Source organism: Alligator mississippiensis, chromosome 8 (assembly GCF_030867095.1).
Source record: "Alligator mississippiensis isolate rAllMis1 chromosome 8, rAllMis1, whole genome shotgun sequence".
In the NCBI taxonomy this organism is placed as follows: Eukaryota; Metazoa; Chordata; order Crocodylia; family Alligatoridae; genus Alligator; species Alligator mississippiensis.
The window spans coordinates 66,820,172-66,846,865 of record NC_081831.1 but is presented as its reverse complement, the minus strand read 5'-3'; the positions used below and the strand labels follow the sequence as shown (position 1 = coordinate 66,846,865).

The window sequence follows — 26,694 nt, the reverse complement described above, 5'->3', positions numbered from 1 at the left end:
TTCCTCAGCCAGACAAAGGGCATTCTTCCCTGAAAGCTTGCTAAGAAGAATTTTTCCAACTATTTGAGTTGGTCTAATAAAATGTATTGGATTTACCCAAAGAACCTTGTCTAACTTTAAAAAAAGAGTTTTGGCCAATCTTATATTCTCCTCAGAACTTAGGGAAAGATTTCTTTGTATAAAGCCAGGATTTCTTGACTCTCTGTAGTTAATTCAAAACACCTCTTGGTCATCTTAAAGGTGCAGACAAAAGAGCAGCTCTCCGTTGTAACTCATGACGCTTTGCAGGAAGTGCCACGAGTTACAACAATCCCTCAAACCTGACAGAAGTTCACTGTTGGGTCCTGGGGGTTGGGGAATCCAGTTCCTGGCAGCGAGCCTGCAGGTGGTTTTCCCTAGCACTGCCCATCCCTCTCCCTTCCCAGCCCAGCAGGAGGGAAAGGGAGCAGAATAGGAGCTTGTTCTGAGGGTTCCCCAACCAATGCTGGAGGGTGGGGCAGCTGGATTGAGCCCCCCTAAGGTGGGGCCGAACTCCCTTCACTTCCTTTCCCCCTTCCTATTCTGAAACCACCACTGGGCTGGGAGGCAGCGCAGACACGAGTTACTGAAAGCACTCCATTTTGGAGCATCTTCTTCTGAACCCTCATGCAATAAGGGTTCAGATTTTTGCAGGATCAGGCCCTGTTAAAGTACTCTGCAGCCATACACTTCTCTTTGGTCATGGATGTAAAGTACTTTTGGGTGCCAGACAGGCGAAAACTGTCATTTCTGTCTGTGCCTTAAAAGTGTCATGGTTTCATACACTATCTAGAAATCATGATGCTAAACATAAAAGGAAGAAGAGGGCTTCAGCCTGAGCTGTGCTGCACAGCTTGCAGTGTGACTCTTAATGGAGACAGCAAGGAAGTGTATTATGTATTGTCAGCCTAGGATTCAGCAGTGGGCTGACGGCTGTGACATTTCAGCTGTTTGGATGTTTAACGTTTATACTAACAGTACCTGACATCAGGTTAATCCAACAATATGATGATTTAGCCTGAGCAACACTGTGCCTAGTGAGAGGGGGCAGTCCTTGAATTTAAGCTTTGGCAGATACTTCCTTTAGGCGCAAATCTGCAAACCCACAGGCTGGGCCTGAGGCAGTAACACAATGAAGTGAACAGGGAGGGGTAAGAGGGTAGCGGGAGGAGTTGTGGTTGTATGTAAGAAAGTCTATAATAATCATTACCACACTAGGACGTGGCATAGCTGCGTGGTAATACCCCATTGTTTCAGACAGGTCTTGGCAGCTGAGATGGACCAAAGCCATGTGCCCAAATCAGGCTACAGTCCTGGACTTCAAAAGTGCTGTAGCATGATTCAAGAACACGTTTGATTCAATCCACACAGTGATTTAATCGGATGAGGACAGTACCATGTCAGAGCCAAGTCTTCCATGGGAACACAGGTAAGATCATGGAGGCCATCTGCCTTGCCTTTGGGCTCATGTTATAGATTAGCCAGGCCCGCTGAAGAGGGGTGAACAATAAGTGCACAGGAAGGGACTGAAAGAAACAGCAACTTTATGGAGGAGCATGGAAGATGTATGTGCAGCTTCAAACCAACCTAGAAGCTACTCCTCAAAATGGGCCAACAGGAGGGTTGCAAGGCACAAATGCCAGCACAGAGCGGGGAGCAGCTTATCCTCAGCAGCAGGGAAATGCTGAGGACAGGACAGCATTTTGAGTCCTGCCCGTTTCCAGGCCTTACTCAGTACAACCAGGGGTTGGAAGAATCAGTCCTGTTCTGTCCCCCTACCTGCCAGCTGTAACCACTAGGCAAAAGGTCATGCTCCTAGTCTCACACGGGCATGCCCACACACTCTCTCTCGTGGGCTCCATGTATCTCTAATTATCCTGTGCAACCCTGAATGGCTTCAGCAGCCAACCTCAGAAGGGCTGCTATGATGGGCACCAACTTGCTCATCCTTGTCAAGGCCAAAGCAGAATTGCAATGTCAGAAACGGAGATACCTTCAGAGCTGAATGCCTCCGTTGTTAGCAGCGCCTAAACATAGGTACTGAGGACCATGACCTTGCACTTAAGGACCTAAATTCTGCCTTCAGGTATCGAGTGTGTTTCTTGATCTGGGCTGAGCAATCCAGAGCTTGGCAGGGAGAGGGTTAACACTCTCTGAAGAAAGCCCATCATGGCCTGCTGTGCTTCTCAGGGACTATTAGGGTGTCCGGCTTCTCCAGCTGTGGTGAATTGGTGGTAATTCCTTCCAGCACATTATAAGAGGGGTGTGGGGTGAGTTGGCTGTAAGATATAAGTGCTTTTGGTAGGGGTGTTAGGTTGGTTTGTAGGAAGGGCTTTTGGGGGGGAGGAGAAATCAAACCCTTTTTCTCTCTGGCTGAGTGAAAGGTAGGGATACAGGTGTAGGGGGAGGCTTTGAGCCCAGGCTAAGGAAGTCTTCCTGGAATATGCAGTTTTGTGTGGGACTTTCTGAGCAAGTTTCAGCTGGCCCCTGTAAATGTAAATGCACCTATCTGTTGGGCTAGGAGCCCTTGGTCCAGGCTCATTTGTGACCCATCCACAATTGCACTTGTTTCTTTTGAGAGCTGCACCAAGCCAAGGCCAGGTTCCTGAACTTACTTTCCTCTGCTGTTGTGAATTCTCCAGTTTGCAAACCAAGGCTGTTCCTATTATTTGCATTGATGTTTTGAGAACCTGAGCAATTAAAAGCAAATGTTTTTGGCAGTCATTTTACATTGGGAATGTGCAATTGAAAGACATTTCAATTTTACTGAAAATGTTCTTGAACGCCGGGCAGCTACCCTCCCCTCGTTCCAGTCTCTCCTCATAACATGCTTCAGTGGCAAAATCTTTCAGTGATAAACCAGCATAAAACAAAGGATTTTTAGACTCTCTTCCCCTGCTTTGAGCTGTGGGTTTCACCAAACAGTACCAAATTTGTTTCTTCCATGTGCTGATTTTGCTGCAGTAGCATCACAGATGACTATGGTCTAATGTATTTGGGCTGTGTAGTCTTTTGGGTTCTGACTTCGAACTCCTCTTAGAAGGCTCTGTATTTATTATATTTATTATTTATTACTTGTAATCAAACACTAATAAGGCAAGGTGACACGGTTCATTTTGAAACTTTTGCAGGGAGAAAAGTGCTGCTTTTATCGGGAGGCTAGAAACAGAGCAAACGGAACAAAAATGTGACTGTGACACCAGGCAGAATCCAGGTGTCTCAACATACGTATACTTATACTTAGTGCTACATTTGCATTTACTCCAATTTACTTGCAATATACTTAGTGCTACATTTGCATTTACTCCAGCCACCAGGAGTATTTACTCCGACCACCAGGAGCTTCTATTCTCTCTGATCATTTGGTGCTGGAACTGGTTCTCCTGAGGGAGGCTGTTAGCCAGGACTTGAAGGTCACCTTAACAAAAAGTGCCCTTTCCCCATGAAGCATAAAGGGTCAGGGCGTCCCCCAGATCTGTTTAGAGGTCAGGCCACGCTGCAAGTCTGGAGCCCATGGCACTCGAACACTGCTGCAGACAAGCTGCGGCCAGGGCTGTGTTGAGTCCGTTACACGCAGATGATTCCTTTTTTGTTACCAGGGATCAGAATATAGTTCTCCTATGAAAAACCATTGACTAGTCTTTCCTGTGCTCTTTAACGTGCCCTTGTTGCCATAGCAATTCTGTATTCGTCTCAAGGTTTGATTTTGCTGTCCCTTCTCCAAGTTCCTGCAGAGCACCTCCCTGCCGCTTACCACTGCTCTTTCTCCAAGCTATCATTCACCATTTTAGCTTTAACACATTTTAGCCCTAAAATGGCTGAGCCCAAAACCTGGGACTCCTTCCCCCCATGAAGAAAACAGGCATGCAAGATGTGGCATTTTTCTCTTGGAGAAATCATAGCTGTTTCCATCATAGTGAGATGGTGGTGCATGTACAATCTTTTGGCGAATCTCTGCCACCTTTTCATTAATCTCTGTCACCATTTAATCACTCCCAAAGCTCTCCTAGTGGAATTGCTGTAGCCATCTTACTTCAGTGACCACCAGGGTTGGTTTCCTAATTCAACAGGAGTGATGTATTTGCCAGATTTGGAATAATTACCTACCACGCTAATGATCCAGGCTGGCTCAAGCACCTATCTCATTCTCATCGCTAAGTAGAAAATCTGTTGTTTACATTTTTTAAAAACATTTTCTAAAGGTCTCCATTCCCCTTGCCATATGGTTTAGGATCTTGTTTTGCCACATTATGGGCCACATCCTCACTTGGTATAAATTGCTCCATTGATGGAAGTCTGTCTTGTATGGGAATAGCCGGTGGCTCTCATTTCCAGAGGATCTGAGCACTTCACCATGTTTAATGCATTTATCATCACGCAACCCTATGTGGTACAGCAATGCCATTATCCCCATTTTACAGACAAGGCACTGAGGCACATAAAAATAGCAGTAGTCCAGGTGGCTGAGGAAGTCTGTGGTAAGAAGGGACCTGAAGCCAGGTTTCCTAAATCCTGGGCTAGCAGCATACTAATTGTTAACTTGTTTCCCTCAGGGTAGAAGAGCAATCCCAAATTTTCACCAGCTGAGGATCTGCCTCACTATCCTGTAAAGGCAACATAGCCCTAGGTCCAATCCAGCTATTTCAGCACAGTTTTGTTAGGTTGTGCCATTTCATTGAGCATTGTGGCTAATATAAATTGGCCTGCTGCAGGGTCACAATAGAGCTAGAGCTGATCAGCTACAGCGTTCTCCAGAGATGATGGCACTCAGCACTCTGACATCTTCAGACAATATTATCACACTAACAATAATGAATGAATCAATAATTTAATCCTTTCAATGCTATGCTGAAGGGTAGTGATATTACTGCCATTTTACTAACAAGAGGAAAACGCATTCCAAGAATATATATCTGTCTGGAAAAAATAAAGAGATAGAGAGAGAGATCTCAATCTCTTCCTGGCTGGCACAAAAAAAGGCTGTGTGCTCTCCTGTATTTTATTATATGTTATAGCCAGTAACTAGGCTAAGCTAGAAATCAAGTGGTTGCCTGCCAGACATGTTTTTATGTTTGTGGCAGTGGCTGCAACCTGTGCCTAGGCTTTGCTTGCATGTGTCATAGGAAGGGTACAAGGAGTCTTCTCTTTCCCATCACGCAGAGACCATCACCAATTGCAATTTCAGCACCAAGAGTGTCACAGCTAATGTCCCATTGAGCACTCCTGCCACCCACTCTAGTGGAGTTGGGCACAGCAGGCCTGTAAGAGCAGTCCCCAGTATCCACACTGCAGTTTGGGGAAGGAAGGAACATACACCGGGCCCTGCCGATAGCTCCAAAATGCATTTGATGCAGGCACACTTAAGTAGCTGTCTCATTTTGAGACATGCAGGAGCTGACTCTTAAAATCCTGGTTCTTGGTCCCTTTCAGTGTGATGAGCTCAGCTGGTAAGGACAGAGTGTGTTGGAAAAGCTGTGCTTCTTAAAAACCCATTTAGTTTACATCTATCCTAGCTGGTTTTTGCCATGGCTGTGAGCCATCTAAAACAAGACAATACAGTGTATCAGAAGGCAAAAAGCTAACTCTGCCTTTCATACAAATTAACATGAGAAATGTGCCACCAATGAATGGACTTTGAAACTGGAAGCATTTCAGAGAAACAGACTCGGAGGCAGAAGATACTGGAGTTGCTCTTTACACGGCCTCAGGCCGGTACTTCGCAGTCCAGAAGGCTGCTCATTTTCCAGGAAGCACTGGCAAAAGACAGGTGCAAGTGCAGAGCATGGGTTTCCACTGGCAAACTCATTAAAACATATGAAAATCTCAACAGGCTAGCTGAGCTATTTAGGGCCAAATATTAAAAAAAAAAAAAAAAAAAGGGTACCTAGAAGCAAAGTCTTTCACAAGTGAAATTAGGGGATGTACTAAGATAACTGACTAGCAGATAAACCAGCAAGTATACAGATCTATGCCGAGTCCATTATTTTCCCATGATTCCTTTTCTGATACCAAGAATCACAACATATTTCTCCTATGAGCGATCCATGGGATTTTCATGGAATCCAATTAGTTGTCCTATGAAAATCACTGACAGTTGATAAAAAAGACTTTTCAAAATGGAGGTGATATATGTGTAACACCTACACACACTTGGGTTGTATATTGTGTTTTTTGTGTGTCCCTCTATTTTGTGGTCTGTGTTTTGGCCACGTGCTCAGCAAACGGCACGCTGGGGCCTCCCACCCCCCTCCCCACGTGGCGTGGCACAGCAGGGGCAGCAGCGGGAAAAGGAGGAGCCGCTGGAGGCGAGGGGAAGTCGCGCACTGGCTGGGCCCAGCAGGGCTGTTCTGCTCCCTTCACCTCCAGGTGCGGTTCCTGCTTCTGCCGCCCCACGTGGTGCTGCTCCTGCCGCCCCATGTTGGGGAGCTTCAACCCTGGCGGCTCCTGCCCAGTGCGTGGAGCTCTGGCTCCAGCTCCTGGACTCCTTCCATCCGCTCCGCCTGCCCGCAGGGACTGCTCATCCCGCTGGGTGGGCAGCACCAGAGCGGGAGCCAGAGCTCCATGAGCTGGGCAGAAGCTGCTGGGATCCAGCTTCCCGCTCGCCATCCAGAGCCGCACGAGAGGGGTGGCAGCGGTAGCTGGAGGCGAAGGAGGCAGAAGTGTCCCACTGGCCCTGGCCAGCGCACAGCTTGTGGAGTGGCTGTAGCCACCAGGTGCTGCACAGGATGGGGGGGCGGCGGTGGCTGCAATGGGCAGCTGCTGGGCTTGGGGGCCGTCAGTGCCTCTGAGCCAGCCTGGGCAGCAGCCACTCCTGGGCCTGGCTGTCACAGGGCTGCAGGTAGCTGGGAAGGGCCCCACTCTCAAGGCCCAGCACCGCCCCTTTTCAGCCAGCTGTGGCTCCATGACAGCCCTGCCTGGCCTGGGCACAGGGAGCCAGGAGCAATCCGGCCATGAGCCAGCTGGGAAGTGCCTGGCCCCCAGAGCCCAGCCCGGGCTGGCCCCTCTGTGTCCACTTTCAGCAATGCCTGGAGGCCAGCCTGGCTCTGCCCCACAGCCACAGTCCTGCAGCCGCAGCCTTGGACGGATGGCAGGGCCATGCCAGGTGGCTCATGGCTGGCCAGCCTCCCTGCCACATGAGGAGGGGGGAAAGCCAGGCAGACCCCAGCTGGGGTCCCTGTGCCCATGCTTAAGAGGGGAGACAGGGGAATTGAATCTCCACTCTGCCTCCCTTCACCTGAGGCACTGCCCAAGCCAATGTCTGACCCTGGGAACAAGCCTGGCAAGGGCTGCTTCCCCCCTGCCCCTCCAGGCACACCCCGGCTGGGGTTCCTACAGGCCAGGGTGGGGATTTAAAGCCTTCCCCAATCATACTTAGCTGCCTGCTGGGGGGCCTGGCCATGCCCCCCAGGTCAGCTTCCCTCCAGCCTTGCGGCTGCTGTGGAACGGATGCTGTAGTGCCCCCCAGTGCCTGAGCCATTGCAAGCATGTGGCTGCATTTCCAGAATCAAGAATGAATGTCTTCACTTGCAAATCGTTTAAATCTAAGCAGGTTAGATTAACCTGCAAAGATTGAATCAATTTAGTCTTGGGCTTTTTGAATGTCTGTCCCTAGCCTTGGAGTTTTCCTGAAGTTTCCATTTCAGCAGGTCGTATAATCCAGCCCAGAAGTATGGGGTGCATGCATACTTTCTGGCCCCACAGTCACTCCCCACACACATATACAGCTTTTCTGTGGGAGCAAAGATTGTCATGCCACTACCCCTCTGAGAGCGCCAAGGGGCCCTTTGCACCGCCGAAGGACCCGCGTTCTCTAGCAGTTTCCCCTGGTGCATCGCAACGTATAGACTATGCGGTGTAGTTAGATAGTAGTGTTTCACATTGCATTCGTGATGCTTTCTGTATTCAGTCTGGGGGTTTTTTGGTTATGTTGCTTGTGAAGAGGGGTTTTTTGTTTAGGCGGGACCTCTTAGTAATTAATTTAGTGTTTCCAGATTTCTGCATGGGAGCTCAAGCCAAGGAAAAATATATTTAGTACCCCAAAACTGAAGCCAGCCCTTGTTGCTGCCACCTCATGCCTGGCATAAGGGATACATTGAATCTTAATGGTGGGGGGGAAGTAAGGTGTAAAACAAAAGAAGTTACTGATGGCCTATTTAACATAATTAGAAAAAGTGATTAGAATAGCCAGAGCATATCAGAAGTCGAAAGGGCAGATGAAAATACTCACCAGCAGCAGTCAGGGCTGAGTGGCAATCAGGCAGATGCAACAGAGAGACAAGAGTAGAACTGCATGCCACGTTAAAAGAAAAGTCCATTGCAAAGGCTGAGACAGCAGGTTTGCAGGAGATGTCATGCAAAGTTAAAGAAATTAGTAGCCCTGGGAAGATGTGTGCAAGATATCCAAAGCAAACCATTCTGCATGAGCCTACTATACAGGCATGTACAGTCCATGCAATTGAAGAACACATCCAAGGACAGCAGTTTAGCAGCAGCAGTGCAGAATTCTTTTTGGCTACTCTACAGAATAAGGAAAAGGCTAGGATGAAACATATGTAACTAACTGAATAGGTCCAGAAGATATAACCTTGCAAATCAAAACCAACAGCAGGACATTAGTAAACTGTGTTCCTGAGACTGAATACAGAAAAGGAGAAAAAACAACAGCATTTGTCACAGTGGAGTATAGCTGAGAAGGCACTTGGGAAAAGGTTTGCTTGATGCTTGCAATAAAAACAAAACACGCTGGATGTGCACAGAACTTGAAGATATACGCAAAGCATTTATAGGAACACTAGTCTATCCACCTTAGATAACATCACTTGCTGCTTCTCTGCAGCAAATCCATTCATGGTACAGACATTATGCTTTTACCAGTATAAGTCATCAGAAACCAGTCTATAGCCATAACAGAAAAGAAGTTTGCATAGACTGGTTTAAAAATGTCAGAAGCTGATCTAAGATTTGCATCCCCCTCTACCAAAGGGCGAATGTGTGTTCTGTTCACTACTGATCTAAAACCACATAATATAGATAAAACCACGTAACACTGACAGAAAAACCACATAACTTAGATAGATTCTGCCTCAGGCTTTTTGAATGTCTGTATTTAGCTTCAATGTACTGATCCTCAAACAAAACAAAGATTGTAGCATGTTAACCACTTTCAAAACTTCAATTAGAAGATGGCACTTCAAGAGAATGCTCCTTGATACGTGATCTTCATAAGAAATAGTCTAGAAAAGCATGAATGAATTACTAGAAAGACTGGTAGGAGTCAAGGTCATTGTTGATAATATTATAATACCTGGAAGTACCAGAGAGTGATAAAAACCTACTAGCGCTACTTCGGGGATGAGCGGCTGCAAAATAAAACTGAATCATAGTAAAACACAAATGAGTTATTTTGGAAACAGCATAGAAAAAGCAATTGTAAGACAGGACACAAATACAATGAAAGTGATAAGGCAGTTAAAAGCACCAGCCTCCCCAAAAGAACTGGAAACCATATCATGAGTAGTAACTTACCTAATAAGATTTTCATGGAGACCAGCAGAAATCACAGCACCCCTACAAGAGCTGGGGGAAGAAAATCACTGAGTGCTCCAGGCACAGCAATCCGGACAAGTTTTCCAAAACATTTAGGATACCATCACCTTTAAATACTACGATGACAACAAGAAAATGTTCTGCAAGCAACACCTGGAGCATCACTGGTGCAGGAAAGGGCTCCACACCAAAAGCACTGGCACCAGCCCAGCAAAAAAACGCACAAAAGAAAAAGGAAAAAAAAATACAGGCCCTGAAGTGAAATTCCTCTGGCAGAGCTTTTCTCACGCAATTCTTAATGCCAGAAGGGGAGAAGATGGTGTTTTTAAAGAAAAGGTGCCCAGAGATCCTGAACGAGATTCATGAAGGACTCTTCAGCATCGAACTGTGCAAAAGAGGCAAAAGACCCACACAGCATTGGCCCAACAAGAAAGCACAGAGATGAAACAGTCATTTGTGCCAAGGTTCAGTGCCAGGACTGCATGGCATTCCTAAGGCACCTAGGAGAGCTTGGCAGCAACTGGCAACTGATTTCGTGCACCACAGAGAAAACTGCAACCTACTGGTAGATGATTATTAGTAATTTTTTCATAACAACTCAACTACCTTCCCATTAGCCAGCACTGTAGTAAATCACACGAGGCAATGTTCACCATGATGTGAGCATGAGGAATTTTGAAAGTTTGCAAGGGGTTGGGTTTCACATAGACACACAATTATTAGTCTGTATAACCTGCAAATCAATGGACCGACTGAGAAATATGTACAAATAGCCAAGCAGATGCTTGGGCAGAGGGAATAAAAGTGGTAAGACCCTTGCCTCAATTTACTAAATTGCTATGGACTTCACTGACACAGATGTGGCTGAATGGAAAGCTTAAAGCAGTGATGTCTATGAAAGAATCTCTTTTAATGCACAAAGTTGCAAATGTCTAGAAAAATAATAAAAAAGAACTGTCTGGAAGGAAGAAAATTGGAATCCTCCTATGAGGAAAATACCCAAAGGGCAAAACTTCCACAAGAAACTCCAATATAACAATGCAAAGAGCTAGGGGACAGTGGCACCCTGGCTCTGTAACTAACCTATAGAAGACACCAAATCATAGACAATACAGACAGATAATGGACAATTAATTAGTTGAAATCCCAGAAACCTGAGACAATTGCTATGAGCCTACATGAGCCTACAACCCCCCATGCTGAAACAGAAAGTGAGAATTGTCACCAGCTGAGGATCTGCTTCACTATCTTGTAAAGGCTACATAGCCCTAGGTCCAATCTGGCTATTTCAGCACAGTTTTGTTAGGTTGTGCCATTTCATTGAGCATTGTGGCTAATATAAATTGGCCTGCTGCAGGGTCATAATAGAGCTAGAGCTGATCAACTACAGCGTTCTCCAGAGATGATGGCACTCAGCACTTTGACATCTTCAGACAATATTATCACACTAACAACAATGAATGAATCAATAATTTATCCTTTCAATGCTATGCTGAAGGGTAGTGATATTACTGCCATTTTACTAACAAGAGGAAAACACATTCTAAGAATATATATCTGTCTGGAAAAAATAAGAGACAGAGAGAGAGATCTCACTCTCTTCCTGGCTGGCACAAAAAAAGGCTGTGTGCTGCTTCTGTGTTTTATTATACAGTATAGCCAATAACTAGGCCAGGGGTGGGCAATTATTTTGGGTGGAGGGCCGCTTACCCAGTTTTGGCAGGCTGTCGAGGGCCACGTGGGTAGCCACACCCCTTGATGGGTGCCCCACCCCCTGGTCACCATCTTGGGACCAATGTCCCAGGGCCAGCACCGGTAGGGCCCAAAGCGGGGCACAGGCTGGCAGGGGTCTGTGCAGCCGGGTTGGGCTGCACCAGCAGGGAGAGGGGGGAGCTGGCCTGGCTCCATAGAGTCCCTGCTGGCCAGGACCCCACGCTTCTGCCACCCTGCTCTGGGCCCCACCGGCACTGGCCCGGGACACTGGTGCGGGCCCTGTGCACCCTGCTAACTCCCAGTGCCCCCCAGACCTGTGGTATAGGCGGGGGGCAGCGCACAGCCCCGACCCCCTGTTCGCCACCAGGGAAGAAGCTGGTATTGAGCGCAGGGAAAAGCAGCCCCTTGCCCTCTCCATGGCTGGTGCTCCCTGCTGCAGACGCTCACAGCCCACGTAGGGCTGTCTGGAGCAGGCACAGGCAGCCCCATGCTGGCTGCAAGCAGCTAGTGCAGGGTGCTGGCCATAGGGCAAGCGAGGGGCCACTTTTCCCCATGCTCAGCACCAGCTTATAACCTGCCCTGCTGCCAGCCTGGGCCCTGCTGGCTCTGGGCTTGCCCATCGGCAGCAGCAGCTGCGGCCCCCCACTTGCTGCACTGGGCAGTTTGCTGCTGCTGCCTGCCCAGAGCTCGTGTGCTGGGCAGCCCACAGGTGGCGGTGGCAAACATTGCATGGCGCGGCAAGCGGTGGGGCTGCAGCTGCTGTCACCATGCGCAGCCCCGATGGGCGAGCCAGGAGCCAGCACGGGACCCAGGCTGGCAGTGGGGCTGGGTTACAAGCTGGTGCTGAGCATGGGGGGGGGAGGGGAAAGCGGCCCTTTGCCTGCCCTGTGGCCAGTGCTCCCTGCTGCAGCCGCTTGCAGCCCGCACGGGGCTGTCCGGAGCAGGCACAGGCAGTCCCAGGTGGGCTGCAAGTGGCTGCAGTGCGGGGTGCTGGCCATGGGGCGGGTGAGAGGCCGCTTCCTACTGCCCTTGGTTCAAGGGCAGATAAATATTACTTTTCTAAATTTTTTAGGGGCCTTGTGGGCTGGATAGAACCCCTGAACTAGGCTAAGCTAGAAAACAAGCGGTTGCCTGCCAGACATGTTTTTATGTTTGTGGCTGTGGCCGCTACCTGTGCCTGGGCTTTGCTTGCATGTGTCATAGGAAGGGTACAAGGAGTCTTCTCTTTCCCATCACGCAGAGGCCAACAACAATTGCAATTCCAGCACCAAGAGTGTCAGGATGCTCACGGCTAATGTCCCATTGAGCAGTCCTGACAGCCACCCTGTAAGAGCAGTCCCCAGAATCTGCGCTGCAGTTTGGTGAAGAAAGGAACATACACCGGGCCCTGCTGTTAGCTCCAAAATGCATTTGATGTGGGCACACTTAAGCAGCTGTCTCATTTTGAGACACACAGGAGCTGACTCTTAAAATCCTGGTTCTTGGTCCCTTTCAGTGTGATGAGTTCAGCTGGTAAGGACTAGAGTGTGTTGGAAAAGTTGTGCTTCTTAAAAACCCATTTAGTTTACATCTATCCTAGTTGGTTTTTGCCATAGCTGTGAGCCATTTAAACCATGACGATACAGGGTATCAGAAGACAAAAAAGCTAACTGCCTTTCATACAGATTAATGCAAGAAATGTGCTCTGATCACACACACAGCATAGGGAAAAAAGGACATGATTATAATCAACCCCAGTGCCATCACCAACTAACAGTATTTACCACAGGTAAAACTCACTCCCAATATGGAAGAAAATTAAATCGACAATGATGGAGGGACTAGGAAATTTCCTAATGCTGCCATTAAGCGGAAAAGTTAGTCACATTTCTGAGCTGATTGTTTGTGAGAGGCCACATACCATATGTATCAAAGGTAAGGTAATTAGTGTGCTACCAGTTTAAGAGAGACACAGGAAGTGGTGCTGTGGTCGGTCTGTGCACATATACAGATCTGAGCTGCTGAGCATAAAGGGAATTTGAAAAGCCTTGTTATTAAAAACCCTGTTTGGTCTCCCCTCAACCTCATTGCTGTCTGTTGTCTAAACCAAGACAGCTTGTTCTGGTGCTGTTGCTGTTGCTGAAATGGTGTGGCATCACAGGAAGTGGACATCAAACAGACCTGACCTCTCTCTAAAAAACACCAGTCCTTATATATTAAATTGCCGTGGTGCAAACTAAGATTGAAGTCATCTTCAGTATAACACTCGAGTAGAAGTTACCTAACACTGCAAGGATTTAGCAGAGGTCTAGCTGAATTCTACCAGTAAGGGCCCATTTCCCCCACTCAGACGTCACTTCCTAGAAAGACAGTTGTTCCCGTGCACGTTTTCATGTGCATAAATTATAAATGTTAATTGAAAGTTCCTTTGCGAATTGGACTCATCTCCCCATGTGCTTGTAAAGTGCTGTATGTACACTCACTGCCCATTAAATAATAATAAGAACCAATAATCTTTCTGTTCCACTGATAATTATTTCATAGAAGTGGACATTTCCATTTTGCAGCTTGGCTGGTTTTGCTGCTCAAGGGAAGCATTTTATGTGTGCTTGGAAAATGTATGCTCCAGCATCTCTGCTATTTATATCTTACCCATATAGGATATATTTGGTAATTAATTTTTTTATTGTTGCTTGCACTGCAGTACATTCCACAATGTATTTAGGCTATACATACCAATTATTGCTACTTTTCATCTCCCACCAGCACACTGCATGGAAACAATAATGGGTAATGAGGAGACCAGGGACTGTTCTAGCTGGGTGGTAATACAGAGGTTTGCTTTGCGCTGTCCTTTGTGCAGTTAGGTGATTTGGGCTGACAAGAGAGCCATTGCAGTACAGTTCTTTTCTTTTCCTCCATGCTGTTCCAACAAGTTTAGTTTTGATTTAAATACCCAAACAAATCAGTAAAGCATGAAGGTCGTCAAGCCAGATGCCTCTCTGCAAAACAGCAGCAGGAAGAAACAGAGGAAAGATAGCAACAAAAGGTTTTGTTCATTCTGCTGCTCATTCTCTCTCCTCTGCTGCAGCCTGATGATAAGAGCCTTTTCTTCATCTTGGATAGTCTGATAGCATTATCAGCACACAATGCATGCTATTTAGCTACCTGCAGTGGTGTCAGATCAAGCCATTCACATAAACCAGTGGCAAAGTAGAGAGTTGTGGGGATACCTCGTTTAAATTACAGCAAGGTCACAGTAGCATCCTGGGTCTCTCCTTTTCTCCTTCTGTAGCCTGTTCTCCTTTTCTTTCTGAGGCTTTTGTGGTTTGGATTAATGATCCTGAATGTGTTATGGAGTACCAGGGGATGCTTATGGCTTAGGGTGTGTGAGAGGGACTAGTACTTGTAGACCCTTTTGGAAACAACATTACTGTGTGTTTACCTGGCATTGTGAGAGGCTGGACTTCACAACATAGGTAGCACCAATGCCACTGCATGTATTATGTATGAGCTTGTGCAGCTTCAGTTCTTAACCTTTGCTATTTGCTCTATGTACATGGCATGTCAGCTTTGGATCTTAATCTTTCAATAGAAAAGGAAATTGTGTTTTGTTGCTGAACAGGTGAAGCTGGGAGCCAAGAGGTAAGAGAAGCCATGTTGTTTTTCCAGACAAAAATGGGCTCAGTCTGCAAACTTCCAACCTGGATCCAGATATGAAATTTCAGTACACACCAAAATGTGGGATGGTTGGGCCATAGGAATTCAGTCCATCTATTATAAACACATAAGATGTTTTCAGAATTGGGAAACCAATTCCAACAGCTCCCCAAATTCAAAGTAATTTGGGGGGTTGAGGTTTTGTTGTAAAGATAATGCCCATTTATAACTTTTAGATTTGGGTTCTGAGTGTGAATTAACTGGAAAGCATGTCTGATGTTTTGTACCATGGGCTTCTACACAGGATAAACGATTCTGCAGATTTCACTCTTAACTGACCAGAAAGGTAGCGATACCAGAGCCTCATGTGGCCATGTACAGACATTACATTTTTACCGGTATAAGGGATCAGAAACCAGTCTATACCCGTAACAGAACAGAAGTTCAGCACACAAAACCAGTGTGGTTGGCTTGCCTATCTCTGCCCGGTTCCTCAGGCTTAGAGAGTTGCCAGAGTGTTTGGCGGGGCAAACCCACCAATTAGAGACCAGCAGGGGAGGAGTCTCGGGAGGAGTCGGCCTCACCTATACATTGAGGTGAGGTGAGGAGCAGACCTAATTGAAAACTGTGCTCCACCTCCCCCTGATTGGCCAGTCTTCCATCTTGGGGCGGAGTCTCAAAAGGGTATATAAGGAGCTGTGTGCACAGCAAATGGGGGAGATGATGAGGGACGGAGAAGAAAGAAGCCGGAGCTAGGGAAGAGCGGGGGAAGAAATACCCAAGGGGCACTTCCAGTTGCCCTGAAGAGCCCGAAGACTCCACCATCGGACGGGAGTGGCAGGTGGCCGCGTCCACAGCCCCTCGCCGCAAGAGAGCACAGTGAGCCAGTGCAGGCTCGTGGGTTTTGGGGGACTGCTATACTCACCTGTTCTGTTATTTGCATGGAGGGTCTGAGAGGGCTCGGGACCTTGGGAACTGCTTGAGGTGGCTCGGGTCTCCAACCCTGGCATGGGGTTGGACGGTGCAGGCGTCGCTGCACGTAGGATCTGAGAGGGATCGGGACCTTGGGAGCTGCTTGAGGCGGTTTGTGTCTCCAACCAGCACAGGGTCAGCACCGGTGCAGATGCCGCTGCACGGTGAGTCCTTGTTGGGCCGAGGGCCCCATTTCCTGCTGCCAGGTGCAAGGGGTCGTGGGCAGTGCAGGCTCCGCAGCGCACCTGTACTGGAGCCCTGGCCGTGGGCGTGCACGAGGCAGCCCAGGCCCGCAACCTGCTGAGAAGGCCGAGCCATCCAGGCATGCGAACGAGCCACGCACCCAACGCGGGGACTGAGAGCACCCGCTGTAGGAGTGATGTGTTTGGCTGGGGATGAAACCCCAGGAACCCTTGCTGGACCCTACTCGCTGGGAAGCGTGAGTTGTCAGGCAAGAGGTTCCCCACCAGGGAAGGACACAATGGACAGCCCCATCAGAGGGGGTTTATGCTAGAGAGACTCCTCTAGAGGAGGGGGGTGTTTGGGATCACCGTACATTTTGGAGCGTTTATTAATTGCTTGCTGCATCTTATATTTGAGTGTTTATTAACTGTTTATCGTGCTTTATATTTTGGGGTGCTTACTCATCGGTCATTGGGACATACTTACCCTCTGGGGATCTGTGGGCGAGGTTTTTCTCGTGGGTCTTGGGGGACTGTTCTGCTATTTGCTGGCTTGAATGTATTATATGTAAATATTTATCTTCATCACCTATCCAGTTTATTCTATCCCCTCCCCTTTTATTCTGCACCTGAATAAACCAAGTATATAGTTAAGATATTGTGTCCTGGTCTTCCTCTGTGGAGGCACTGGAGAAGGGGAAGCTGAGAAGAAGCTGCAGTTTCCATCTCCAGCATGTACACCCTGCTGACCCTTCTCTTCTATTGGAGAGGGGAGTACACAGTCTGGTACACCCGACTTACACCAGTTTATACCCATAACAAACCAGAAGTTTGGCACATAGACTGGTTTTAAAATTGAGGAATCTGGTCTAAGATTGCACCCCCCAAGAGCTAATGTGTGTTCTGTTCACTACTGATTTAAACTACACCGCTTACAAAAAAACCTCATGGCTTAGATTGATTCCACCTTGGACTTTTTTAATGTCTGTGCATAGCCTGTAAGTCTAACTCTGAGAGCTGATTTTTGGGTTGCTGGGATTTCCTTGAGTCAGAGCACAGACTCAGTATTATATACAGAGATTTATCAGTAACCTATCTACCATTTTCCATTTCTCTCTTCTCCTCCATTGCCATTCAGTATCCTTTATCTATCATTTTATTACAACTTCATCCCTTCTCAGCATTTCACACCCTTCCATTATGCTCCCACCTAACGCTGGCATTCCCATCTTAATTAAGAAACAAGAAAATTATAGCATTAATACTAAGAAGCCTGCATAATTATTCCACTGTATGTCTTACAAAGGTATCGTGTGCTACTTCTGCTGCCCTGCCATCTACTTTCAGCACTGTTTGCTCATACTTAGCTGGCAAGGTCACTGGGCAGGACTATGCCCTTTATTATATTCTATAAAGCCTCCCACACTAATGAGAACTGCAGATGGTCAGTATCTCTGAAAAATTAGCCTGCTTATTTAGGTACTTAACTACAGACTTAGACTCACATTTGAAGAACTTTGGGTTATATATCACAATTGTTCAAAGTATTTCCTGTAAACTAAAGGAAAGCAGACTATTATAAATTAATAATTGATCAAATATGCTTTTGAATAGAAATCTGAGCTGCATATGTGGCTCTAAGCATTGGAAACAGGGAAGTCTCTTTTTATTTCCTGAACACCCTGAAAAAGGGTCTCTAATGGAAGGGCTAGCATGACCTTCATTGTAAGTGTAGCAATGACAAGATGCCACAATCACATGAATCCAGACTAAAATGTACACCAAAAGGACTGTGTTTACTCAGCGATTGCTAGTTTGCTTTATGTGGATTTAACTATATACATCTTCTTTTACCTTATTAAGTATCACTGTGATTTATTTGCTAGACTGCAATGTGTTGAAAAGGAGCTTTGGAATGTATTTAAAAAGTCAGGGTTCAGAGGACTGCTATCAGGTAGAATATATCCCCATATAAATCTCTTTTATTTGATTCCTTTCCCCCAAAATAATATTTTCCCTCTGTCTTTCATTCTGTTGTCTTTTAACAAAATATCTTGAATGCCGAAGTCTGAGATCAAGCTAATTCAGCTTGTCACATCTGAATAAAGGACAGGGTAACGCAAGGGGTTGCAACCTCTGTGGTTCCATCTGGATACTTTGACTTTCACCATGTAGCTAAAAGACACTTTTCTGTGCTGCTTTTGGATGTAGTGGGGTAAAAGCCTTGGATCTGTCCTATGGGGCTTTTGCCTGGTAAATACAACAGGGAAATAAGAACCTGTCAATATTAATGCTTACAAATATTGCTTTATAAACAAAAAATGCCAGGAGTTTTCAGGGAGTTTTGATCTCATCCTTATCGTGGGAGTATATATAGTGCTTTTCATTCCTCTCCACAAGACATGAAGTAGATGGCTAGAGTTCTTAAAAGGGGTTGATATAAAAATAAAAGTAACTGCAAGGCTTAACTGGTGAGACTACTCATATGACATGGGGTTTCCAGGATTGGGGCCTAGGAAAGAGTATTATAATTGTTTATTCTAGCAACAAAAGAAAAGGCAGCATATGAAGTCAGAACACAAACACCAGATCCACTTGCAAGCTTTGTGAACAGTAGATGAATATTAACAGCTTGACTCAAATCCACAGGTTATATGTAATTAGACAGAAGCCAGGAAAAAGACAAACAGTACTATGCCTTCAAATGAATACTTTCGCTCGCTAACACACAGCCATTAAACTTCCCACCGTTCCATAGACAGGCTCCAAGCCTGATTTCACATGCGCTGCCCTGCCCCTGGATTATGGAAGCGCAACACACCTTTAGTGCACTGCACCTCCCTTCAGTTCCACATAAAGACTTACCAGGCATCTCCACGCCCAGTCACACCTTTTACAGAGATAGGATTTGATCCTGTGAGTAATGAAGCTTCTCATAAGTAGGTTGTGATTGTTGCTCATGGTAAAGGAGGCTGCTGAGCAATGTTTCCCTATATATACAGTACTATATATGAGGACACTGTACAAACAGGATTACCCCTCCCTGCATTACAGGAAACAATGAACAACTTTGGATAACTGGGAGAATTTGTCAGCAGTCACTGAAGACATAAACCAGTTCAGGATAACAGAGTACCTGGGATTTGGATAATTACGACTGTTGTAGATTAAAACACAGTCTGAACACTGGATGTCAGCACACAAATTGAGATCACATGTACAACGATATGTGCATGTCCAGGTCCCCAAGATGCACATGCACATAGGTGATGTTTTGGATGCTCTACTTCTGTGCCTTTTATACCTGTAGCCTCAGTATCTATAGGGTTTTATCATCAGACCCATCTTATTTGAACCTCTACAGTACAGGAACAGAGTACAAAGTAGAAGTATTTACATTTGCTATATAAATATACATTATGATTTGCAAAGCATCTTAAAGGAGCACTTCACTTGATAAGAATGAAAACCCAAGATCACTGCCCAGAGAATCTTGCAGTCTAATTAAAATGAATAAAAGAATATGAAATAAAATCAGGAGACATATCATGAAAAAATAAAAAGCTTGCAGGGCTAACCTAAAGCTGTTGCTTTGCTACCAAGCACTTAAAAAGCTTCAAGAAATATGTATCCTAATCAGTGTCTACAATAACTTCATTTCCTGCTATATTTTGAGGTTTATAAAGAAACTTTAGGCTCGATTTGTCACAGAAAACAAAAAAATGGATGAACCTGGAACAGAACCGCAGCTCCAAACAGACCTCCATCCTTTGGGGTAGGTTGGTAATTTGTGCAGCTGACCTTGCTGGTGGACCACTCCACAGTCCTTTAATATCTCACATTGTGGAGATAGTTTAGTCCATAGCTATATTTAATTTTGTGATTTTAGCTATCTCCAAAAAACCGGAAAGAAGAGTCAACAAAACAAGCTTCTGTTCCCAAAGGAGCTAAACCATTCCCATGTGTTACATCCTCCTCTTCCTTACCTTAAAAATAACATACCCTGCCTCAATGCACTGATGTGCACCATGCCCCACAGTCAGAAGATGCGTCTAAGCAATAACTGCACAATTTAGACGAGTTCTGATGGTCTAAACTTTCTGAAGAGCATACAGACCATTCTGCAGAAAGGGAGGACAAGCAAGCTTCTGCTTCTATTGTGTATTGCAATGGGCAGCTGTCACAGGCATGGTGTTGGAGGACTTAAACCAGTGCAGAGGAGGATGGATGCTAGAGAGCTTCCAGAGGGAAATTCAAAGCTGTGCTGGAGAAAAATGCAAAAGGCATTTGAAAAATCCTTAGAATTATGTTTCGTAATTGTTCTACTATCTGCTGTGGGCAACTCATGAAAATTCCCCCCATAGTACTCATATGAGTTCCCTGCCAGTGATAAATAATTTTAAACTACACATACTAGCTCTTCCTATTTCCTATATGAAGTCCCTCTTTCGTTAAGCCAAACATTTATCATTTTGCATTCTGTATCTTTAATAAAAATGTCATAATCCAATCTATTCCAATCCAGCATTTACAAGCTGGCCCTATTTTTCTTCCCAGTGTCCTTATTTACACCATTCATGCCTTGGCAGGTATGTTTTTACTAGGTCAGCCGTTGCTTTGTCAGAGATATATTTGGAAACATTAAACACATGAATTTTGCTGTCATTTTTGCTGACAGATAGTTGAGTGAGAGGTTCTGTCTCTCAAATCCTCATTTTTCTGCAATAATTATGAGCAACTTTTCTCAAACCTCCTTTGGTTTGATTATAACTATGAGATAACAATTGTCTTCCATTTTGTCTTGGGAGATCGCAGAATACTGTTCTGCCTATCTATTATGCAGAGATATTACCACCTCTCAAAGAAGTAGAATATCGCTGCTGCCTCATAATGCACAACAACACTACACAATAGACTGTGAGTAGGATAAATACCAGAGCCTGCTATTAATATGGTTCTATCAACTTAAATAGATAGAATGTGAACTGGTCCAAGATACTGAAAGAAAATGTTTCCATTCTTGTGAAAATTGATGTGGTTTATTAAGTTACTGAAAGTGCATAATGCCTCCATTTTACATTTCTCTGAGCAGCCAAGAAAACCATGCCAGACCGTTGGCTCCCATACAAGCACTGACCACTCCAAATGCTTCCCAACTTACAAGATCACTGCTCTCTAAGGTCTTCAAAGTGCGGATAAATCGAGGCCCTAACTATTAAATGTATTCTTGGCTCACGTGACTCCTGCTAGCTCCGAAGGGTCAAGATAGCCTCTCTCACAATAACTTCTATGGGATAACTTGTGGGATTTATTGGAAATCACTGGAACTTGTATCAGTACGGTCACAACTTCAGAAAGCATGCACAGGATGCTTGCAAAATGTGTGCACACTTTTTACCTTGCACGAACACAGTTGTGTATATCAGTGTTATCTGGCATCAAGGTCCTTTGCTAAATTACAAGCTGTAATGTGCAGAAAGATTCCCTCACTTAGATGCAACCAAGTGGTGATGATTTGAGAGAGAATGCATCACATAAACTAGCTTCATTACCCACTCCTTTACTTCATGTCACTCATGAATGATGGAGCCACCTGGCTCCCCCTATTTTAGGAAGATGAATCCCATTGTCTTTTGACTTGTCATCATAACATATTCCCTCTGTGTTCATCCAATGTTGGTATTTCTATCACGTCTAGAGAAGTATTTAGATGAGGGACCCAACAGCGCGTAACATGTTCCGTGCTGCTTTTTGAGAACATTCAGATCTTCTCGAGTTGACAAGGCCCAGAAATGTACTGAAATGTAATCACGTGTTTGCATTGTGTTTGCTCTCTCAGCAAAATGCAGTGTTTTCCATGAGCAGATATGGACAATGTTTTTGCAATAAAAAAAAGTAAAATGAAAAGCACAAGCTGCATGGAGAAAAATCAATGTCTAGATTGCCTCAGGGGGCCCCTCGGGGAACCTACCGTTATTGGAGCCTGAATGAACTTTGTCCGAAAATCATAAAATTTGTGCATCGCCATAGGTTGAAAGTCCTTGAAACCATGTACTGGCTTTGTGCTTGCTTTCCTTACTGAGCCTTCTGTAGTTACTCTGTGACAGCATGCTGTGTGCATGCAGGACTTTTCTGACAACGAAGACCTAAACTCTGCATTTGGCAGAAACAGATGACAGCAAGGAAGACATAGTTTACATTTTCCTTTCTCCAGCCTCATTGCAAAAGCAGATTCAGCACACACATGGAGAGATCTATCCTGGTACTAGCTGAGGTAGCGTGTACTCACATGTGGGAGGGAGGTGGGGAGGGAGAGGTAATTATATTGCTCAGCAGCAAATTCAGTGGCTCATTATGAAGTGGCATTGATGAGACCTGAAGCAAATATTGCTCACTCCATTTCAGAGAAATTGAGAGGTTAAAAATGACTTCCTCCCCTGTTCATTTTGCAAGCAAGTTCTCAGTCTACTCCGGAGACCGGCACGTGACTTTTCTTTGAAACGTTTCATGAGAGGGACACCACTTCCTAGGGTTCCTGAGCCCCCATGCTATTGTATGTCTTCATTTTACATCCTCAAGAAAAAGGCTATTAAGAAAAGATGCCCTATGGAGCAGCCAATGCAGAACCGGGAAGGTTTAGTTACTCTCTGTAAAGTCAGGTTAAGAAAATGAACTATAATCACAAAGCTCAACAGATGTTATTGAATGGTAGACAGGGAACACATCAACTCCTGTGACCCTTAGAAGACATAGAGGAAAAACATCTTCCCATAAGGAATACCGTAAGGCACAAATCAAGAAATGTCAGTATTTAAAAAATGAGCTGCTTGCAGGCAGGCTCAGTGGTGCTGCATCAGGACAGCTTGGAGCTGATTATCTCTGTTTTATATTTTTCCCAGCAAATGTCACTGTGCCCAGTGGGAATTGCTGTATTACAGATTAAGTAACAAAGAAGTAATCTATACCATTCGCAACATAGCTACTGCAAGCATTACATGTCATGAGCCATGGCAGGGAACAATCATTTTGCCTAGCTAGAGCTTGATGAGTTTAGTGCTTAGACCACAGAGCTTTTGCAAACAGACAGAGATCTTGATCGAAGTATTCTCTGTTTCTGGTTGCTCCATACACAACGATTTTCAATTTATGAGTTATTTACAAACTATTCTAATACCAGTATTGGGTATTGGTTATTTATGATATGTGCCTGTCTAAGTTAAATGGTATTCTTTTTATTATTCTATTGTACAGGTAGCCAACCTGCATCGTGAGTGCCACAAGTGGCATGGGTAGCCTCAGTGTGTGGCACGTGGCAGATCAAAGAGGAGAAAGGCAGCACAGTGGCAGATAGGGCAAAGAGCAGAAAGCAAAGCAGCAGATCAGGCAGAGACTACAGGAGAGAGAGCAGAAGGCAGAGCAGCAGATAGGGCAGCGGAAGGGAATCAAGAGTGGCATCTGGTGGGGGTGCAGGACTGTTTTATAGCATGGCTGGCAAAAAGGTCAGCCCCCACTGTTCTGCTGGATGAGTGGAACTCTTTTAATAGGAGAATAAGGATTATTAAATAACTAAGTGGGCAGCAAATGCTTCTCTTCTCTGATTTGGCCTTTGTGAAGCCTATCTGAAGCCAAATAGAGAGAAAATGCAAAAGCATGTTAAAGCTGCTGCCTGTGTATTCTCCATATCCCACACCAGTGATTCCAGAAATGAAAAGGGCATGCATTGAATAGAGAGACACTGTAAAAGTCCTGACGCGGGCTGAAAAGCAGTATATTCTTGCCATGAACCATTTCCCCAGTTGGTAGCAAGATTAAGGGTTTCAATCTTTCCACTCCTTTAATAGGCGTTGGATCACAGGTTCAATTGTATCACAGACTAATAAAGTCCCAGCCTTGTAGAGGGGGGTCTGTTTTCAGTGTGATCAACTAGTTGGGACTAGCCTGTGAGCATCAGCCACTGACTTCGGAGCATGCAGACCTAAGAGAGCAAATAGTGTCCCGACACTGTTGTATATGTCCAGAGAAGGGTGGGAGCTCCCCCTGTGCTCCCCCCCGCATTCGTTTCCCACATGCTTCTATCTGACTGGCTGTCTGAGGGCACAAACTTCTACCAGATACATTTTGGGCTTCTGTCATCACAGAAAATCCACACTGTCAGGACCTGCCCAGACCTATGCATGTACCTGGACCATTCCACTTCATTTCCCAGCTGCCCAACTGAGCATGCTCAGTGGGTACATGCACACTTGTGCATCCAGAACTGAAAAACAAACAGTAAGTCCCCAAAGTGGCAATTATATGACTGTGTGCACGCTCTTAGGCTTTAGGAGCATGAAGTAAAATAGAATTTAGCCTTTTGTCTCTTGTTCCCTTTCCCAAATCATCCAACACGGCATCACCCCATGACACCAAGAGCCAGGGATGATAATCAACCAAACTGACACATTCCCTTTCTGCTTTTTACCTATTTAAACACCATGTTCACAAGGTTTAGGCTCCCTTTAGGCTCATGTGGAAATTAACTGAAGATCCTTAACAAAACGCAGAGCAGTGCCTTTCAAGGATCATAGGCTCAGTAACTGTAGTTACTGAAGTCCTACCCGAATGAATACCCAATGTGCCTCAGAGAACTGGAAACGTTTGCAATTGTGTCCACAGTGTGTGCCAACTCTGAGGTCAGATTTTGCTTTCTACACAAATGATCTTGGACTCATTGCTTTCAGAGATGCACCACAGGCACAGGCAGTTATAGAACTGATTTGCATTTCACTTAGAAATGGACTGATTTCTAAAGGACTATTATGGAATCAAAATGACAGGGTTGGTTCCTTGCACATATGAGGAAGGTGCCTCTGACTAAGAAACACTAGGAATGAGGGAACAGGACACCAGAAAATAGGTAAAAATAAAGAGTGAAGAAATGTTTGAAAATGCAGCCAGCCCACTGCATTCTGTGTTTCTTCTGTACTCTGGAGTAAGCAAGCTGTTAATGACACAGTGATTAATACTCCTGAGGTAGAGAATCAGAGAAGACAAGGACAGTTAGCAGGCTCTAGCCTTCTGCAATCAAATAGCATTAGAGTTGAACATAGCAGCACATGTGAGCCTAGAAATACCGCTTGTCAGGGAATATTGAGATGTGCATGTGCTACGTGTAAAGCAGACACAGCTTGCAGAAGAGAACATAAGAAAAGGAAGAGGAGGAGAGCACTTACAGCAATGAGCTGGTAGGAGTTGTTCATCATGGCTATGAGCATGTTCAACAGCACAACCAGGGAGATAACATTGTAGGTTCCAAACATGGTGGCCCCAACAAATTCGGTGAACTCATGGCGGGCTTTCACATTGGTGACGTAGAGATTCAACAGACCGAACACAGACCAGAAGAGTGACTGGAGGGTCTCAAAAAGTCTGCAAAAGACAAACAGCACATTAATACTTGTTGTTGGAAGAAGAAACATACTTAGGTCTCTATGAGTCTTGCTGTGGTGAAGGTGAGTACCGAAGTGATCTGCACTGCTTTTCCACTGGGTTGAGTAAGCAAAAGAGCAGCCCTTATTCCCCCTTTTGAGGGGAAGGGCATGTGGAAGAGAGGGTTGTGCCTTGATTATACTGGTCTCTGCCCTCTTCTGAGTGTTGACTGGCACTTGGGATGCTCTTGTCTATATGCTTGAGGGTGCAATGCCCAGGTTCATAACTGCCCCTGAATATATGTGCGTGCACGCATGCATGCATGCACACACACACAGGATCAGACTTTATCTGGTCCTTCTTGCCATGATATATATATATGGCAAAAAGGAGCAGATAATATATATATTTGAAGGAGCTTTCCTGCATATATAGTTTTTACAACTGTTCCTGATGAAGACACTGTGTAATAAAGGGAGGTATTTTATATATATATATATATATATATATATATATATATATATATATATTATATACGTGCATTAAAAACATTAAAGCACAAACTCCCCTGTTAATAATAGCGGTGCGAGTGCTAAAGAATTCAGCAGCAGCCTGGGCAAACCAACACCACAGATCATAACACCTCCCTTTATTACCCGGTGTCTTCATCAGGCACAGTTGTACAAACTATATATGCAGGAAGCTCATTCTTTACCACTGACGTCCAAAATGGCCACATCTTAATAGTTCACAGCTATGCTGCATTAAAGGCAGAAGGTGAAGAATATTATATCCTATTAAAACTCCAGGATTAATATAGAGAGCATGCAGTAACCTCAGCAGAAATGTAACCAGGATAGTGGGATTAGGAGTCTTACTCTGGGTTCTACCATCACAATTGGTCAGGAACCTGTGTTCATGCCACATTGCAATACCATGCCCTCAGGATCATATTGGAACAATTGATCAGTACTGAGTCAGGAGAAAATGTGTCATCTAATTCATACAGCATGACAAGTTTTTCTTATGAATCTTTCATCCAAAGACCAACTAGACCTGACCTCACTTAGGTCTAGAGCTGATGAGATCATACCAGGTTTCTATGGCTTCAGCCATGGACAACTGACCTTTTGCAATCATGTCAAATACATAATCAGCATTCTGAAACATGATGCCACTTGGGTATTGTGTTGTCAAGTCTCTAAAAACGGATGCT

The 26,694-nt window shown here is 45.2% G+C and overlaps 1 protein-coding gene across 1 annotated transcript in view; it reads right to left on the bottom strand.

The window, feature by feature from the left end:
- The window catches only part of TRPC5 (transient receptor potential cation channel subfamily C member 5), a 172,789-nt gene that overhangs the window by 16,252 nt on the left and 129,843 nt on the right, over positions 1–26,694 (bottom strand). The window contains exon 7 of the mRNA XM_006262563.3: positions 25,283–25,478. Coding sequence (XP_006262625.1) covers positions 25,283–25,478 — 196 coding nt within the window. The remainder of the gene's footprint in view (positions 1–25,282; positions 25,479–26,694) is intronic.